General features: G+C 40.4%; 1 protein-coding gene across 19 annotated transcripts in view; it reads right to left on the reverse strand.

Annotated features, from left to right (window-relative positions):
- Window positions 1-12,603: 12,603 nt before the first annotated feature.
- CAMK2D (calcium/calmodulin dependent protein kinase II delta) overlaps window positions 12,604-19,814 on the reverse strand; it is a 157,332-nt gene continuing 150,121 nt past the window's right edge. For 15 of the 19 annotated variants that reach the window (XM_062620892.1, XM_062620888.1, XM_062620907.1 and 12 more), the window contains 3 exons: window positions 18,480-18,708; window positions 14,956-15,005; window positions 12,604-14,444 (listed from right to left, as the gene is read on the reverse strand). In XM_062620892.1, the coding sequence (XP_062476876.1) occupies window positions 14,999-15,005; window positions 18,480-18,708 (236 nt within the window). In that variant the 3' untranslated portion in view covers window positions 12,604-14,444; window positions 14,956-14,998. Of the gene's footprint in view, window positions 14,445-14,955; window positions 15,006-18,475; window positions 18,709-19,814 lie in introns of those variants that run through there. The other 4 variants (XM_062620898.1, XM_062620908.1, XM_062620897.1 and 1 more) reach the window with 2 other exon arrangements.

The raw sequence follows: 19,814 nt of genomic DNA on the forward strand, positions 1-19,814 counted from the left end.
ATCCATTGGACTGACTATGTGTCAAATGTTACTGTCCTCGAACAGGCAGGGGTCACCAGTATCGAGGCCATATTGCTGAAATTGCAGCTGTGCTGGGCAGGGCACATCTCTAGGATGAAGGACCATCGCCTCCCTAAGACTGTGTTTTACAGTGAACTCGCCACCGGTAGCTGCAAGAGAAGTGCCCCAAAGAGGAGATATAAGGACTCCCTGAAACAATACCTCAGCCTTGGCCATATTGACTACCATCAGTGGTCCACCTTGGCCTCCAATTGGGATACTTGGAGACACACCATACATAATGCCATTGACTCCTTTGAGAACTCATGTAGAAATAGTCTGGAGGAGAAAAGACAACGTAGAAAGAATTGTGCTCCGCCTGTACTACCCAAGGAGACCTTTTGCTGTGCTTTTTGCAACCAGATTTGCCTATCTCACATTGGTCTTTTTAGTCATCAACGTGCTTGTAGTAAGAGTGGGTAAAGCCCTTCCCAAATCTTCGTTCACAAAGTCAAGCCATGAATGAATGAGATGCTACCTCACCTCTGTGCAAATCAGGGTGCTGCACCATGCATGGTGATGCTGAATCCTTATTTATGCCAGTACCAGTGCATCTCAAACCCATGCGGATAATCAGAAATGCTTTTAGAAAAATCTCAAGTACCTCAGAAGACTTTTCTGCAGCTTCCTGCAGCTCCACTTTGTCTTCCTAGGTACTTGACGATTTCCTAAGCTTGTTTCAGACTATCAGGAATGCTTTGAGTGCCTCCTTAGCTGCAGACCCACCGCTCAATTTAATAGAACTTTTAATGACAGCCATTGGCAGGCAGGTGTGATTTACCTTGCTCCCATCTCACCAAAAGCCAGACAGTCTAGAATATGAGTCTAAATAAATGAGCCATTAGTGCCATCTGTCTATTTCCAACTGAATTATCTTTCTTCTGTTTTATATTTGTTGCATGGAGGGCTTTACTTCTGCTCTTAATTTCTCTGTCCCACTTACTTTAATACCCAGGTGTCACAACTGAATGGCGTACAACAGTAGGTTTTATGCATTTACTCCAAACATGCTGAGAAAACACTGACTGAAGAATCTGAGAGACATTTCCCTAAGGTCTTTGCAGCACAGAGTCCAAAATGCACATTTCGGAGGGGTGGCAGTTAGGGACTTGCCTGGCAATTCAGACACCAGAACAGCTGTTGCAGGCTCTGGACATTAAGTCACTTGAATACTGAACAGTCTCCAGGTGCTCTGGCTAGTCTCCTGGATAGACAGTATTTCAGCGTTGAAGATAAGGCCCTGTCTGGGGACAACACTTAGAAATCAATGTTACAGAGACAGGACAATGACTGATCCCATGGGGTGCAGAAATACTTAGGTAGGAGGAATAGGCAAAACTGCATATGGGAATTCAGATCCAACTCGATAGTGGCAGGACCTCTACAAATCTTAAGTTCTTAGCCCAAGTCTGCAAGCATCTTCAAAATCATCATTTTGCTACCAGACTTCAATTAATATTCAGCAGAAATCTTTGTTCCTTACAAATCACTGAACAGAGCCAGAGGACTGCACCCAAGTCCACCTCTTACTGTACTGAGCCTTTACAACACTCATTCTCAGTGATTCTCTAACCTCACTTTTCCATGAATTCCAGCATGTGTCTTATCTATTTGATATGGTTTCTGATACTGCCTCAGCTTTTACATCCAATCTTAAGAGGCTTTTTCACCTGCAGGCTGCCATTTGCTGGTATGTGATGTATTCACATGCACACACCTTGAGGCATTGGCCTAGCAACATAAAAGAAATCCATTTTTTGCAAAAAGAACTGAAATCACCAATGTGGTATACTCAGATTTTAATTATCAAAATTACCTTCGGCAGTTTTGCATGGGCTCCAAAATGAACCTGCTCCCTCTTTTTTTTTGGAGGTAAGCAACTTCTGGTTTCAGTTATCACTTAGTTTTTTGTTGAGCTGCCCAGAGGGAAGTCACTGAAATGAAATGCAGCTGTCTAGAGATGTATGATCCCTCAGTCTTTCACAGATTCTTGAATTTGGAATAGAAACAAACAATGAGTAAAAGAAATTTTTTACCGGTCAGATGATAATTTTAGGATATGTGACCAAGAAAAATGGTCAGACTTAAAACCAACTTAGAGACCGATTCCTGTGCTTTCACTGGAAAGGCTTCTAGGTTCATTTTATGTTTCTGCAATTTGTCTTCTTTTTCTAAATGAAAGCTGTTTGTTTGGTTTTGTTTGGATTTTTTTTTTGTTTTGTTTTTTTGTCTGGGGTTTGGTGTTGGTTTTGTTTGTTTGGTTTTTTTTTTTAAATTATTTACTGTGCCTCCAAATTGGTTGTGTTACTCTTGAGCTTATCTGTATTTATCATACCTCAAAGGGTTAAGCACACTTCAAAGAAGGCATGCATTGTAGAAGAGGATGAGAAAACCCACACTGTGGCTGTATTACCTCTCTAGTGTCACCTGTCACTAAATTCACACTTTATTATTTGACTGCAAAGGATAAAGGAGAGGACAATTACAGCCTAAAGAGGAAATGGAAGACGTGAATGCAGCATTTTTCTCCCTCACACTTCCATTTCATGTCTTCATAACTATTATTTCATTCCCTGAAATCAAACCCATTTATGAGAAGCTGCAGCTCAGCTGTAGAAAAAAATCCTGTCTAGAAACTTCTCCAATGTTATCCTGAGTTACGACTCAAAAGCATCTCATGTCTTGTTCAACTGTCCTAAGCTGCCTCCCAAGGGTAGACAGACTGGCTGGCAGCAGTGAAGCAAAATGAATGCTTCCCATAGATAAAAGTATGCATTTACGTAGGTTGTACTCGCATTCGTCGTCATCATCATCGTCATCATCATCATCACAGTTGTCACTGCTGACAACAAAGAGCAGGTACTCTGCTAAGTGGTCTGAGAATTGACTAATGCCTTCTCCGAGTTTATTTTCATGTGGTGGGACAGCTGATCCCGCCACACTTTTGCCACAGAGCATAACAAAAAGTATGCATTATTGTAGGAAATCAGCAGTTCTGGTCAAATCCATAGCTCGGATGACTTGACCACAGCCATACAAGATGTGTGCTGAGCTCCTTCTGCTTCGACAACTGAAGCTGTGAATTATCTCAAAGTGACTTATACCCCGATAAGCTCTGGCTTTTAAATCCAGACTTTGTTTAGTTTCCTTTCCATTATTATCTTTTAATTTTCTTTGAGAGGCAACAGTGATAAAGTAAGCCTTGATGTTTTTCATAACTCCTCCAAAGACACATGCTCCCCCAAATTAGATGGTAGTCATAACACAAAGAGATTTTATGGTGTTTGTGCAGAAATGTTGTGTGAAGAAAGATGAAAGCGCAGCAAATAGAAAGAACTGGCTCCTAATTATAAGAATGTATCTAGACTAAGCAGCCCACTTTTCTGAAAGGTAACAAAACACAGCATTGAGCTCTGCAAGCAAATGCTAATAGAAGGATGAAGGACAAAAGTTTTTGCTGCCCCTCACTCCCTTTTTCAATCGTAATTACTGACGGGCTGAAGACACCAGTTACTTGGCCAGTCACTTCCACTGTATTATTGTCTGGACTACAACAAGCATTTTAGGCCAGTAGACAGAACCTGGCTTCTTGTAACAATGGCCAAATGACAGAATCTCACAGCAATGACCTTGTAGCGATACAGATTTTTTGTGCTCGGGGACCTGGAGTAGGACCCATAAAATTTGGTAGCATTTCCTAGTACAGGCAGTACTTGGGCTCAGCTATCTTGGGCTGGTCAATTCAACTTCTCTTATACCTTTGTCAGCCTCTATCTACAAACAGAATGCTGCAATTATCTGGTTTCCTCTGTCTTGCCTCTTCACAAAGAATTTTTTTTTGTGTGTCAGGGAAACCAATGGCAAGGATGATCTGATCCTTCCTTGCAGGAGCTCACAGAATATCTTCAAATTAAAGTTTATTTGTGGAACCAAGCAAACTCTTTGGAATAGGAAGCTTGAAAAACTCAAATTATCAAAGACCTTTAAAAAAGTAATTTCTGCCAAATATGGAACAGCTAACCTTCTGCTTCAGACTCCACATGCATGCACGTGCACTGGGGCACTATGCTTTAACCAAGTCACTGTAAAACTGGGACCTTGTAATGACATCTTCTCCATCAATCACCACCATCTCAAATGCCCTCCATTTGTCCACCACGTCAGAAAGATTAATCTGGCATCTGAGTCAGAGCCCAACATAAAGTTCTTTTTGCTTTTGTAGGGTAGTACTGGTGGCAAAAAAAATCAGTAACTTTGGCATGTGGGTTTTCTGGGAGGGACTTTGGGTGGGTTTTTCTCTTTTATTTTGCTTTTTTATAAGATATACAAAGAAAATATACTGCTAATGTTTTACAGAAGTATTAGCTTTGAACTGCTGACAGATGCAGGAAGTTGGTTTTAGCTACTATAATTAACTAGGATGACCTTCAAAACTCACAGGGCATTAGCACATACTTTATTACTGCCCTCCATTCCAGTACTGCCCTCAGAATCACGTGATGCGGCTTTTCTCAGATTTGGGAACTGTTGCCTACTTTTAGTTCCAGGAGAGATGTGAACCTTGCTTTTCAGCAGGAACTTAACTCGGGACACCACCAGCTCAGAAAGCAGATAGGTTTCTGTGACGAAAGCTTGGAATGTGAGCAAATGCCACAAACTGTGATGTGCTACATGCCATGCAGCCAGCATAAGGCTCTCTAAGCTCTCTTCATAATTCTGGCCATAAACCCTTCATACTGTCATTCAGGGAATGAAACTCACCCTTGCACTTAAAACCCCTTGTCATCCCTTGACTTTGTGGCCTTGGGCAAAGTATAGAGTGGCAGTTTTTCACCCATAAAACTAGGCAGGGGATGCTCACCTATCATCAATGACAAAGTAAGGATTAATTATCTAATGTTTTCAAAAGCCTACCAATCAAACAATGAAGCATGGCAACACTACACGCAGTAATACTGCCTGTTGTTTAGCTGATGAGTGTGTCCCAGGAACAGATCTCATAGAAAAGAGAGACACAAAAAGTTAAATTAAAAAATAAGGACAATGGAGCGATTAGTTTCAGACACAGAAGTAAATTATTTGAGGACTGGCACGTGTCATCACCGTGCTTTTAACATGATAAATGCCATGTAGTAATAGCCTCAGGATTTCTGGCGGGGGAGGAGGATGAAAGGCAAAGAGGTGAACATCCAAGCAGAAAGGCAGGGAGTACAGAGGCACATTCTGACAGAGGTGTTAAAAGATCCAACCAACAGAAACCCTAGACTGCTTTCTTCTCTCATCATCAGAACATTAAGATCTTTGTGACAGTCACTTCTCCTCAGAGACAAGTGGTGTAACCAGCAAGGCCTTTTAATGAAAACAGCAAACTCCTCACACACACAACCCCCAGCTCTTCCACCCTCACAAATATCCCCCTCACATCCTTTTGGCAGACAGCAAAAGACTTGTGGGATGCAAAGTAGCTCTGCCTTGTCATGTGTGAAAAGCTGGTCTTAACTGGGAAACAGCATTTACAAGAAGGTGTGAATGTTGCAAGACTCAACATCAAGATCCCCTATTTAACTACAGAGGTGAGAGTATTCTCCCATGCTGCCTCTTACTAACCTTGAGAAACCCATTGCAAAGAAGAGATCAGCAAAGCATCAACTGAGGACTTTTAGGGCTTTGTTATTTGTACCTGTTCACATACTAAAATTACTAAACACATCCAGCTATTTAAGTAGAGAGATGTGTCACATTTCCTGTCCTCCGCTTTGTGTTAATTAATCCCAGTTGCACTTTTGAGCCTCTGTGGCACCTTCAGGTGCCCAGAGAAAGAGATCCTTTTCTGCTGTTGTTAGGGACATTTTGACAATTTTTTATTTTTTTATTTTGCCTAAAGCTGCATGGAAACACAAACTAGATCCTTCCTTGCTTATTTTTCAGTGAAAAAACAGAGAAAGGCTGTCTCAACTATCCATTCAGTCGTTATGACACTGACATTGCACAGGAGACACACTCAGATTCCTGGCCTGAATTGAAAAAGAGCAAAACCTCCTACTTGTGTCTTTCAGATCCCTGACAAAGTGCTCTTACATCCAGGCTCTGAAATTAGTATGTGCATGTCTGTCTCCATCAACAGGTTTTAACTAAACCAAGCGGTTTAGTCCCAGCAGGAGACTGAAACAGTGCCTCCCAGACCAGATCATAGAAAGATGTGGCAACACCTATATGTGTCCAATCACATGAGCACAAAAATCACATTTGATGAAACACACTTTTTATACCAACTGAACCGTGCCACTGAACTCACAGATCTGCTTCAAACTGCAGCAATGGCTTTGTGAGGCACTTCACTTCAGCGCTCATGAAGGGCCAGCACAGGCCAGCCTGCCATGCTTGCACCTCTTAGAGCATCATGACACTACACAGTTAACACTTCTAGTCAAGGATGAATGCATTGCACAATAAAATTCCCTCCTTTCTTCACCCATTTTAATCACTGCCCTAAGTTGTTAAGCAGAATTTAAAAAATTAAAAATAAAATAATAACATATATTACAGCTCTTTAGAAGGGATTTCTTTTCATAATTAATGCTGTACACATTTTGAAAACATTATTTTTTGATGTTTTGACTAGCAGCACACAGAATTCTACCATTCTAACGAGGCACAGACATGCAGTTTTCCAGGTATCACTGATGATTTCAGATGTCTCAAATCTGAGCATTCAGAAACATCTTCAATCATGTTGGGACCTGGTGAGATGAAGAAAGTTCCTGCAGGTGATCAACCAAGGCAGATCTTAGCTGGGTCCCTCTCAGATGGTGGAAACAAGTTACTACTCTCAGGTTCTTAAAAATAAACACAGACAGAGTATATTTGAGACTTTAACTACAAAGTAACTTTGGTCAACTTTCACAGAATTCTTCAATCCACAGGTTCTCCAGGGTCTAGAAAGACAGTCTGAAAACTACCAACACAAAGAATAGCAATGAAAGCATGGAAATGGAAATTGCCACATCAGAGATACAAACGTATATCTACGTGTAGTCCACAGGCATCCCCAAGGGCAACCAGAGGACCAGAAATAAAGCCCGTAAACAGAAGCTATGGTCCTGCATGCTACCAGTCCCTATTTTATTACGTATAAAGGTGCTCTGCTGTATTCAAACTCTAGTTTAGAGTAAATTTTCAGTAAGATTAGATTAAGACAGTGCGGGCTGCTGGTGGTGGTGGGGACTATAAGTTCACACATTCAGGCATCTTTTCTTATTGCCATCACCCTTGAGTAGATGCTCCCAAAAGAAAAGGCTGTGCTGCTCGGAGGTTTTTTTAATTATTAAGGGCACTTTGTAATTTTCCAAATTGTCATGGTTTTATACTGTAATACTGTTTGAGTTTAAAGAAATCTACTTGAGAGCTATTGATTCTTCTCTGTTGCCAGCCAGAAGTCAAGCACCTGAGAAAGGGCATGGTATTAGAGTATTAGACATATTCAAAGAATGACCGATAACAAGGGGAAGTCCAGTTAATGTGTGCTGTAGGGACAACTATTAAAAACAAGTGTGGGAAGTAACATAAGCCTCCTATTCCAAATTGTTAATCTGCAACTAGAATTAACCTCCTGGTAGGAAACAATAACTGGAATTTCATGGCAATGAGTAACTGTGGGAAGAATTACTCTTTTCATCAACTTTCCATGAAGGCATGTAGCAGTACAGAGTCAACTTTTGAAGTTGTTTACCTTCTTGGGACCCTTGACCACAAACCAGTATATTGGTAGATACACTGGATTCAATTACTTAAGAAATAATTGCACATACATCTTCACTGGTGGTAAAACTGGTTTAAGAAGCTTTTCCGTTCCCACCCAAAGCTTGTTCCCTGTAACTTCTTTGTTGTGCTGATGCAACCTCTTGTCAGATAACCTTGCAAAACCAGACCAGTTAAAAAATCTCAGTTAAAAAAAAAATTACTTAACACACACCCCCCCCCCCCAGTATTTAAGTGTGATCAAAAGTGGGAATGAGTAACTGTAGTGGGGGGGGGCAGGCACCTTTTGAACTAGCTTTGTTCCAGAGAAAAAGGAATAAAAACATAAGACTGCAATGTGAGCATCAATATTTGAGTACGCCAGAGACTCTGGAGAACAGAAACAAAACGGGAATTCAGCATTTCTACGCTTCCAACAAAGTGAAATGGCAGCCCACAGCTGCATCCCAGGAAAACCTGCTCTGCTCCAGATGAGCTCTCGTCAGCAAGCCCTTCTAACAGGAATTCCCTACACAAGGGGAAAAAAAATATAGTAGCTGTATCCCTCAGCAATGCCAAAGGAACCTGTAGCAGGAACAGGAGTTAAACCCAAACTTGTGATTGTAAAACTACTGCATAGCTCTTACCCTTTCTATACCAGTGCCTGCATTTCATGAATTTTTAAGTGTCCAAGGGACTTAGAATTTAATCCTCTGTGTCCACCCCGGAGCACTCACAGGTGAACAGCAGAGTAGCCATTCTCTCACCTCATACTAGATTTCTTGCTCAGACCAGGGAGGATGGCCGTTTTGCCTGAGGAACGCAACCAAGTAAGCATTCTAAGAACCAAGCTCCTGAGGTTCATGAATCCTGCTTCAGGGCACTGAGAAACAGAGGCATCACCTACAAGTCTCAGAAACAAACACTGGGGCACAGGGAAACATACAGAGACAGGGTGAAAGCTGAGTTAAAGACAAAGATTTTCTGACAAGGGAAAGAAATGAAGCTCAAACACAGCACAGCACAGAGGTTACACAAGCAGAGCCACTAGAAGGAAATCCTGTTAAAACAGGAAACTGTGACAGTTCAGGGACAGATGGGTTAATGAGGTATTGCACAAAGGAGGAGAATACTTGGGGTCGGAAGGACAGGCCAGCAGAAGAGGAGGACTCTGGTGACAGCCAAGGTGAAGGCAATTTCCAGGGACACATGGAGCACCAGGGAGAACTCGAGTGCCAAATCTGACCCTGTGTCTACTAAGCCTTATATTGGGGTTTTGTGGAACTCAGTTCAATTAGTTTCATTCCAGGCACAATTAAGTTTCTGTGACACCATAAGAGTGACGCTCTTTGCCCGTAACATCCTCTGTCATTTTGCAAGTAACAGTAGCACAGGTCACCACCTGATTGTTGCAGCAGTTTGTGGAGTGCCTACCATTTTTGCTTACATTCCATAAAACTCTCTCAACAGATCCATCCATCCAGCAGAGCATGCTGCTGGGAATCCTGTACTACAGTGTGTTTGAAGTAGCGGCTGTGAGATTCAGAGTCACCACGGGAAGAACATGTATACACCAACCAGAAGAGAACACAGGCTAAAAATGGGGCAGTAGGCACTGCTGCCAGAACCTGCAGCAACATCAATCACCATGTGTGCTTAATATGGACACCCCATCTTTGCAGTTGCTTCGTTCCAGGATAATCCCCCCAAATAACGTATGCAAGAGAGTGATCAGCAGTCATGAATGTTTTAATTTACTTACTTTTTCTTCACTGAAACGGTAAGAAACTGCAATCCTGCCATCAGTCCTGGAGCTGAAATCTTGCTTCTTGCACTGGTACTTACCTTCTCTCCAGGGCACAGGACACGGCAAGAGTTTTATATGGTGTTTAAGTTGACATTCTTTTGTAACATGACAGAGGTGTGTGCTTGGGAGTACTCTCTTCTCCTTCCCTACTACGGGTCTGACTTCTGTCTAGGTACCAATGTTCAGCAATAACGGTTTATAAAATGAGCTGTCAGGCGCACAAACGTGGGCTCTTACCTCCACTATCAGGCTGGTTGCTTGCTAATATTGTCCCTTGACTACAAGTGTCACTTAACAATCTGTGGCTGTCACCGCCTTGGTCCTGAGCAGCTGACCTCTCACGGAGCCAACATCGAATGCCTCAGAAGGGTGGGAAAAGGAGTGGTGAGAGAATGGAGTGGTCTTCTTTTTCCTGGCTCAGGGTTACGTTGTTTGCCATGAGCTCTCTCTCAGTGGGCTGTTTATTAATAAACTTCACTCCCCCCTCCTTCTCTACCAGCTTGCCAGGGCACTGGGAAACACCTGACAGTGAGCACAGAACTCGGTGATACACGCTGCACTTTTCTTCTGCTCTGACACAAGACAACCTCTTTCCACTACAGAAAAGGAACAGCTGTTCTGGGGACAGCAGAAGTCAGTAATTAAAGACTTAGGTAGGCCCTTGGCTGTCATGAGGCATGCCACATTCCTGATAAATTCTACACTGCAACTGAAAGCAACTTTTCAGAGGACATACTGTGGCCATGCACATGCAGCCTTTGCTATCATAAGGGAAGAAAACTTGTCTCAGCCATGTGCCAAATTTAACTACCTAACTTTTTTAACTAATTACAGGTATAATGCTACAAGGTTATATGAGTTAGTTCATAAGATGGTCCAGCCCCACAGCTGGGTTCTAGAAACATCTTTCAGGAAAGAATGTGACATTTCTTTAGATACAGAAATATGGTGCTCCTATCTCTTCACCTTGTAAACCCTGTTTTCTATCAGCTTGTCTTTCTTGCATTGATTTTCCTTCCCTCACACCCTGTGATTACATGTTCTCCTCTTCCCCAGACTTACTCTCTGTAGTGCCTTTTTCACCTGCACTCAGTCTGGACAAGAACACGCTGGAAACATACAGCCTTGTGCTGCTGTTTTGCAGCATATGAGCATGAAGAACTGCTGTGCTCTCCTCATTTTACAATGCATGTTGTCCTGGAAGCAGATCCTACAGCTTGTTCTGCTCAGCCATGGACTATCTGTGCAAAAGAAGAAGGAGAAGAGAGGAAAGGCTTCTCATCTGTTATATGCCGGAATCCTTTGACGTGAGGCATAGGCAGACCTCAGGGTCTATCCAAATAATCAAATAGTTAATTTTTTTGACTAATGGTCTTTTCTAAGGTGAGTTATGTTTGAAGTATGACTACACAAATTTAAGAAGAAAACAACCCCTGACAAGAACAAAGTAATTATGTTGTCTGTGAGCACAAGGTCTGAGGAGATGACACATTACAAATGATTAATAGCACACCAGAGAAATATTAATCTTCAACACAATGAACTCTGGATTTAATATACAACTCCAGGAGATAGATGTTTATTTTCTTAACTGTGTCTTGAGAGGCCATTTTTAGAAAATGGAATCAGCCTGATCCCTCTAGGTATGTGCACAGCATATATTCAAGACTTAGCAATGGTTCAACCTCTGAAATAATCTGTGTTCCTGACTCACATTAAAAAAGTGAATGCATGAAAGTACTGAGTTCCTTTCTGATCACAACAAATAGGATCTTTCTCATGCAGTCCTAAATAGAAAAAATAATTACAAAAAGCCACAAGGAGGCAGCATATTAAAATGTTTGTGCTATAAAATGACATCCACAACGATAAAACAAACAAAAAACCCCAAACCCCACCTCTCCCAAATCTTCAATCTGGTATTTAGCAAATGTGTTCTCCTGAGTCCCCTCCTTGTACACTCTTATACACTCTTCTCTCTTGTCTACATACCTGAGATCGGTAGCAATTCTACTGCTAACAGCTTACTCAGGCACACAGTTAAAATGGAAATCAAACTCATTTCTGGAATAGCATTTAGTGGAAGAGATGTGTAAACAAAGAAGGTAGAAGTGATATGACAAAATACAAAACCTTCTGACAGACTAAACTGCTTTTGCTCCCTCTGGGGCTTACCAAAACATTCCAAATCTCTGAGCCCTCTCCTAACTGTTTTTCTTTTTTTTTTATACATAAATAGCAAAATGCCACCCAAAAGGAAGCACTGGAATTTTCACCGACCCAGGAATACGCACTGGCTCCTTCAACAGGCAGAACTCCCGGATCACTGCCATGCTGTGTACCACCGCTGCTACAGGTCTGGCTTGCAACTATGCTGCTCTGGGCACAGAACCAGAGCACTGATCCAGCTTTGCATTTCATGACCCATGAAAGCTGGAACTTGTCTCCTCTCCTCCACTCCCGTAGTCCTTTTCTTCTGGTATAAATGACTGTTCCCAGACGTGGCTCAGCACAGGATAAGAGCGCTTAAAATCACTACAGACAGATATGAGAGCTTTTAAACTCATGTGTATTAATTAAAATGCTTACTATTTGTGGAATATAATGTATTTATGGTCAGCAGCTAAACACAGACTAACTGCTCTTAACAGCATCTTGTGCTACAGGCTGAGCACATCAAACACAGTAAGGAAGGCAGCCACAGCAACGCGCAAACTACCTAAAACATTTCTACATATGGAGCTATAGATACAAGACATGTGCAAAATCTGTCAACAAAGTACAGCATGAGTGGCATACAATTGGGTCCTCACAACAGGCAGCTAAGAACTAACTCAAACACAAACCACAATTGCAAAAGCAAAGACTCCTATTTTCAAACTGCAAGCTCAGTTCCTAAAAAACAGCACCTGTCTCTGAATTCTAAATTCCCAAAGACCCAACACACTTTGCAATGCAAAAATCAGAGTTCATGGGGAAATTAAAACACAAGCACAATGTCAGCAGAAATCACAAATTTATTAATCCTTAAATATATCAATCATTTACCATTATGGCAAGAAATATGTACACTGTGTCCCATGGTAAACTGCAGTGTTCCAAAATGACGGAAGTGTGTAACTTGGTTGTGGTGGAGAGAACAAATCACAATTTCCTCACGTCTTGGTGTGGAAGACAAACTTGGTCTATAGTATTATGTCAACACCACATGCAATGTTAGAAGTATAAAAAAAACACCCTACACCTAATTTGTTAATCTTACATACAGTTATGCCACTTATAGCTGCTTCACAAAAAAAAAAAAGAAGAATTAATCAGAAAAAAATGAGGCCATTACTTTTATCACAGATCCCATTGGCAGGTTAATATGGCTCAACACATTTATTGTAGATGCTTATTTTAAATATATATCGTTTAAAATCATGAAGTAATTATCAGAGAAGCTTAAATCCACCTACCATACATCCACTAGCAACAACATCAAAATGTTTAAGAACTGCTTTTGATTAGTAATCAACACAAAAAGGTGAAATGGTACAAATTTGGAAACTTTTCCATTTTAAAAACTGAAAGGGAATAAACCTAACTGCTTGCAGGGGTGTGTTTTCACAGCAATGTAAGGGAAGCAAAAGTAGTCCCTGTTACAAAGTTTGCATCTGGAACCACAAGCACTCCCTGTGCAGCATATGAGTGTCCAGCAACCAAGCCAAGGTGGTGAGGCTGCGGAAATTGTTGTCCTTGGTGCTGTATGCTGTGTGAGGACATCAAGAAACCAAGAGCAGATTGAGGGGGAAGAAAAACTGATCTGTGGTACAGTGTGAGAGTCTTACTAGAAAACTGGTGTATCTATAACACATTTCCAGAAAAGCAAGAGCAGCTGTGTAAAGTCTTCATACTAAGCTTTTAAGGCCTAATATTTCTGGAGTGTATTAACCACACAACTGGTCTACAGCTTAAATAAAATGTTACCTGTTTTAAAGCCTTCTTAAAAAAATTATAGTACACCCAACAAGTGATAAAAATCTCTCTATTTTTCCATTTGAATCCTCAGAAAATGCCCCTCAATCATCAATTTGTTCCTTACAATTTTTAATTTGGCTTAGTCATCCAATAGAAATCTTCAATTAGCATAGTAAGGAAGAAAAGGTAGAGACTCAAAAGAAAAAAAAGAAGCTGCTGGCTCACCAGAACATCAGCAATTAATTCTGTTGTGATCAAGCCAGGAAGCGATGAAATTTTTCCAGTTTACGCAGACTAATAAGAAGGCGTCAGCTGGTACAAAGCCAAGGTATTATCACTTCCACATTTATCAGTAATTTTGTCCATCTACATGCTGTAATTAAAATATGCTTTACAGTAACGGAGCTGCCAGCGGAAATCCTAACCAATCCTATCAGAACCAAAGCAAAATCTTGGGACTTGTAGGAGAAGTAGTCAAAAACCAGTTCTTAAAAAAAGAGGGTAAAATGTACTTTTTCCTTTTTTTTTTTTTTATTTTCTTTTTTAATAAACAGGATTATTTTTAAAGTTCTCTGTCAAAACTTGGCATAAATGGAGAAAGTGACACACGTATTCTGTATCTACTGCTGTCTATCAAACATTTTTTTGTCTTTTAAGCCTTGTTACTCTCTATTTGCATGGAACATCACCTTCATTGAAATGTTAACAGTGTACAGATGGTACATACAGCAACATGGTGCATCACAATGTGTTACATGAAGAACCTTCACAACTTCATGCACTCAGAAACATGCATGAAGAGAACAGGATGGCCAAGATGGTAATCAACTAGGTGCGCTGGGTACAGAAAATGCAAGAGTGGTATCGCTGATATTTTTAGCTAGGAGGAAGGAGAAAAAAACAAAACAGATTGCCATTACTGAAGTAACATCGCCACCAGTTAATAGCACATGCTCAAGTGCTAGCCAATACTATGGAAAAAATTCTTCTCAAGATCATCTAACACAATATTGTGAAGGAAACCAAAGGGGACAAAACCCTTAAAACACTCAGCAAACTATTATTTTTCAAACAATTTCACAGGCATTTTTCATCTTTACAACATGCCAGAGTCTGTTAAGATAAAAAGGGAAACTGAGCTAGGAAGCCAAAGTGCCTTAACCGATTTCTTAGAGGGAGGGCAGTGCTCAGACTTGAATCTACAAGATGAATTCACTTCCTCAGCATATTCATTACAGACACTGCCACGGACCCAGATTCTCATACAAAAATGAGGAAGAATCAGATGAAATTTACATGCAAGACATGCAGGAGCCATATGCAAAGAGAAAAGGAAAGGAACATGCAAGCAAGTAGTTAACTAACTCCACTTATAGTAACGTTTGTATTACCGTAGCATCTAGGGGACGAAGTCATGATTGAGATCCCACTGTGCTAAGCACTGTACAAACACAGAACAAATTTTATTTAAGTCTTCCTGCTATTTGGTATTTAACTTATGAAAGTGCAAGAAGGTATTAAGGGAGGGAATATAAGCCTGGGAGCCCCGGGCCTGAATTTAGGTTTGGGAGTCAGTTTTAGGTCCAACAGCCCTTTGACTGCCCGTACCAACTTGAGAAGATGGGAATTAAAGAAAGAATACTAAGAGAAAAATGGCAATGTTTGGGCTGAAAGGGGAGCTACCAGCCTAGAGAAGACTTACTAGTCTTTGCCAGCGACCTAAGCACAAGCAGTAGGACTGATCTCAGGTAGTACACTTACACTTAGGTGGAAGACACTATAAACAAAAAGGAAAATGAGAGTATTGTGCAAGAAGAACCAAATAACCTTGAAGGCTAGGTAATACAGAAATGTTACACATAAGAAGTACAAAACTGCACACTCAGCAGAAGTTTCTATAGACTCCTGGGTTAGAAATGACAGTTGAGGATAAATACGTGGCTATCAGATGATCCACTGATATGATGTAGATGACAAGAGTTTAAAAACAGTGCCAGAACATAACAGTTGTGGCATCATTCTCAAAAGGGAAAAGAAAGACCTTGTGAAGTTAAATAAAGCCCTGACCACAACTGTACACAGTATTTCAGAAGAAACCAGCCTAATGAAAAGATAAACCTCAAACCCAAAGAGGCAATGAGCGATTAAGGTAGCCAGAAAAATGGAGATCCTAACAAAAAAAAAGCTACCCAAGATAGTATTGGTTATTTACTCTACAAAAATAGAAGGTGGGAAGTGATCTCAATAGCCTTCATATAAAACAGCTCATGGTTGCATACCTATCTCCAGTATAAAAGCATGATGAAATAAGAATAATAGAGGATACACTGAATATGACTCAAATTTAGACTGGAAAGTTAAAGTTTCTAACCATCACACAAATGACATTTTAGAACTGTGATATGAGAAAGTCCAGAAAACCCCTCTGAATTCAAAAGGAGAGCTAGGTAAGGGATTTAAGTGATATTAATGCCAATGCTATGTAGAAGCTACATATTTAGGGTTATGTTGCAATCTCAGAGCATCTTTCCGTAAGCCTTAGCCAAACTCTAAGGCTTTGAGCTGCTCCTCCTCCTCTGTGGCCTTTTCAGCTTGGATACCCTTGTACAATCCTCAGGTCTCCTCTGTCTGACCCCATAGGCTCAAAATATCCACTGACATAGACATAACCCTACAGTCTCAACAAAATTATTTCTCAGCTTCTCCTCCTTCCATCTTTAGCAGAAATCCTTATCTGTATTAGAGAACATGAGCAGCCATAAAGAACTGACATTACACAAGTCTTAAATACTGGCACTACTTCTGAGGGGCAAATCTCAGATCTGTACATACAACTGCATTCCCTGGAGATGTGAAGTCTAAGGGCCAAGAGCTGCTTGCTCTGTGGCATTTAGAGCTTGGCTTTTATACTCCAGAGAAACTACCTCTGGTGAGCTTTTGTGGGACCAGTATGCATCATGCCACACAGCAGCTCATCACACATACACGTTACAAGAACTAAGCGTCAAGGCTCCTGTTACACTGTCCCTCAGAAACAAGAAGCTGCAGAAGCTGTTCAGTATATATCTATAAAGTATTCCTCAAAGAATTCTTATAGGAATTATTGGCTAAATTCCATAATCTTCCATGAAAATAGGAAAAAGATGGCTGTTTTCTTGCCTTCTGGTTTTGGTGTGTAAGAATGAGTGTCGGAAATTACCTCTTCTCTTTTGGATTTTTTCCTATAAATATAGTTTAAAAAAAAAAAAAAAAAGTGACACCACCAGCCCCCCTTCTCAAAAAACAGAGGGGATTGAAAACAACAAAGGAAGAGATTGAATAATTCTCTAGTCCAATTCATATCATTCTGCTAGAGACATTTACTGTCCAGGGTGCACTGGGGCAGATGAACCTGTTTCACTTCTGCTTTCTGGCTGCACACATACTCAGGTCAGGTCCCCTAACAAAATGCTCTTTTATGGAAACATCAAAAATCTACATGACACTGCATTTCACGAGAAGGTAACTACTGTTCCAGTATTATCCGTGTGAACACTGGCAGTGCAGCTGGCATATGAAAAACAGTGGATGACAGGGTTTTGGCTCCCATTGGTTTCATATTATGAAGTAAAATACAATAGTTATCAGTAAGTAATCAAATAACTTTAAAAAAAAAAAAAATCACCCAAAATCTGAAACTCAAACACAAAGAAACACCCCCCAAAAATAAAAACAACCCCCAAACAACAAAATCATCCCCACTGAATATGTAACACTTCATTCTGTTCTATCATGTTCCTTCTTTATCACGTATTATTTCATCTGGGAGAAGAATACTGTCGCAAGAAGTAAAATACAGGGCATGATGAAGTTGGAAGGATGAAATCTAAGCTCTTAACATCCAACCCAGGAAATTCAGCCGCTATTGACATTAAGATACCTTGCATGAACGTGATTATATCCTATCAGGGGAGCTTGCACCTGAGCAAACCAAAGCCTGTGCCAGTGCTGTCTAATCTGGAAAGAGCCTAACCTAAGCCAGAAGTAAGGGGGGTGGGGCTCTGAGGATACGGCAGCATTAGCAAAGACTGCACACAGTAGAACAGCAAAGGACGTGAACAGAACCTCTTGAAGGAGCCTCTTTATCTTGTTATTGGAACTATGAGTGTGTTGTAATTTAGACTGCTCTAAATCCGGCTCAATGAATTCAGGTTTGCATGCATTGAGTCATGGCATGACTTCGAGAGTATGAGAGGGCATGCAGAGATGCCCGAATGAGTAACAGAGAAAAATGATAACAAGCAAGATCTGAGGTGTACCCACACAGATGTCATAACTGTCAGACAGACAGCTTAACTTCAGCAGTTAAGCAAAGAGAGCATGGGAAAAGAGGTTAAAATGTGACAGGTACCCGTATAATTTAATTTACAAAGTAAATACATACACTGTCTCAAAATCTACTCGCAGTGAACATAACTAGGCCTGCATAAGTAGAAGTGGCTGGAAATCACAACAAATATTACTCAGAACAGTGTTACTTTTTCAGAACAGTGACACTTCTTTCCTTGAAACTTTCTGGTTTGCTCTAATAGCTCCAGGTATCCTCTTGCTTTTTATCTTCTCAGGTTTTCAAATTCTGTGTGACCTGTCCCAAGCCTTATCTATATTCTAACATTTTTCTGCTCTTCAAGCTGTTAGTTCAGGGACTGAGTTGGATCAGTGGGCATCACAGTTGAAAGCAACAGCAAGAAAAGCATTATTTTAAAAATATTTGCACCAGTACTATATGCACATTACTGAATATAATACACACTGCACAAATGACCACAACTAATTACACTATCAAGAAGACAAAGTTTTTAAGGCCAAAAGCAGCTATTTGACTATCTGGTCTGACCTACGTAGTTTTAAGCTTTTGGTCTGAATTGTTGCTTACTTGATGGGTACTGTTGGTGACCCTGAACGGTGAAAATGAACATTCTGCCACTTTCCATCACGACGGTGCCAGACACGTGTTTCCTCTGACTGCATAGTCTTTGGCATCCCGCTTCCATCCATGTACTGTGTGAGCCGGATATATGCAATGCAAGCAGCATCATCACCCACCAAGTGCACATGAGGATTCAGGATAATGGTGTGGATTGGTTTGGTACTTTTTGATAAAGCTAGGAAGCAAAAACACACACACACAGAGCATAAATTACATTTTCTCTATGTATGCTAAAATAACTCATCCCACTTTAGACAACAAGACTCTGGAGATTAGCTGCTACAAAGTAGCAATTTTTATTTACTGATAATCATGACTGACAACTAAGTACAATTCAGCGCAGTTGCAGCATATTTTCCCCTTTCATATAAGGAAATCAAGCAAAAGTTTACTAGTACATATTATTTAATCCATGTACAAACATAGATTAATAAAGTGGGGGCCACCATCTTGAGTTTCCTGAGTTTTCCCAATACTTCACTTCGCTGCTGTGGCTGATGTCTGACATTTGTACTTAATTTTTCAGTTAAAATAATTCAGCTTTTAACTCATACTTGTGAGGTATCTTACTAAGTGCTGACATCTACAAAAAATAAAAAGCAGAGGCAATGAAAGGAAACAATATAAGGAAAACATATGGAAAATACTGTTTTGGAGGTGGAAAAGAATTTAGGAATACAATAATACCATCTTATGCTCAGACAATTGTCAGAAATTACTGGAAAGACTTCATTTATTTCCTTTTGAGTCAAGTCTGCTCTAAAATGGTTACCTACATTACATGGTCTTCCACAACTTTATTAAACCCACTCTACGGACAATTTTTCTTTCTAACAGCTGACATGACTGTAAAATATATATTATATATATTGTTTTTTTCATATATATATATATATACACACAGACACACAACCAATACCAGAAAGAGAGCTGATCAGCACTGTAGACAACGTCTTCCCAACAAATCACACTCACTAGAGGTGCCGACTGTCAGCTGCAATCATTGTCATCACACTATTAGGGATATTTCTTGTAAGTATATTCACAGCATGATTTTATCTTTTCCCCAATGGAAAAAAACAATGTATGAGAATTACTTATTGATGGTTTGTTTGTATTTTCTTTTGTACACCTTGGCTTTCTCTTTCCAAATACCTCAAACTTTCCTTCACTATCTAAAGTGCTTTGTATGAATGAGCAACAAAGGAACAGACAGGAAAACACACAGAGCAGAACTCTGAAAAAAAAATAAATACTCTCTTCCCCTGCCCAAATCAATTA

The sequence above is a fragment of the Pezoporus occidentalis genome, unplaced genomic scaffold, assembly GCF_034315485.1.
Source record: "Pezoporus occidentalis ecotype Australia unplaced genomic scaffold, CSIRO_AGI_Poc_V1 ctg224, whole genome shotgun sequence".
NCBI classification, from domain to species: domain Eukaryota; kingdom Metazoa; phylum Chordata; class Aves; order Psittaciformes; family Psittacidae; genus Pezoporus; species Pezoporus occidentalis.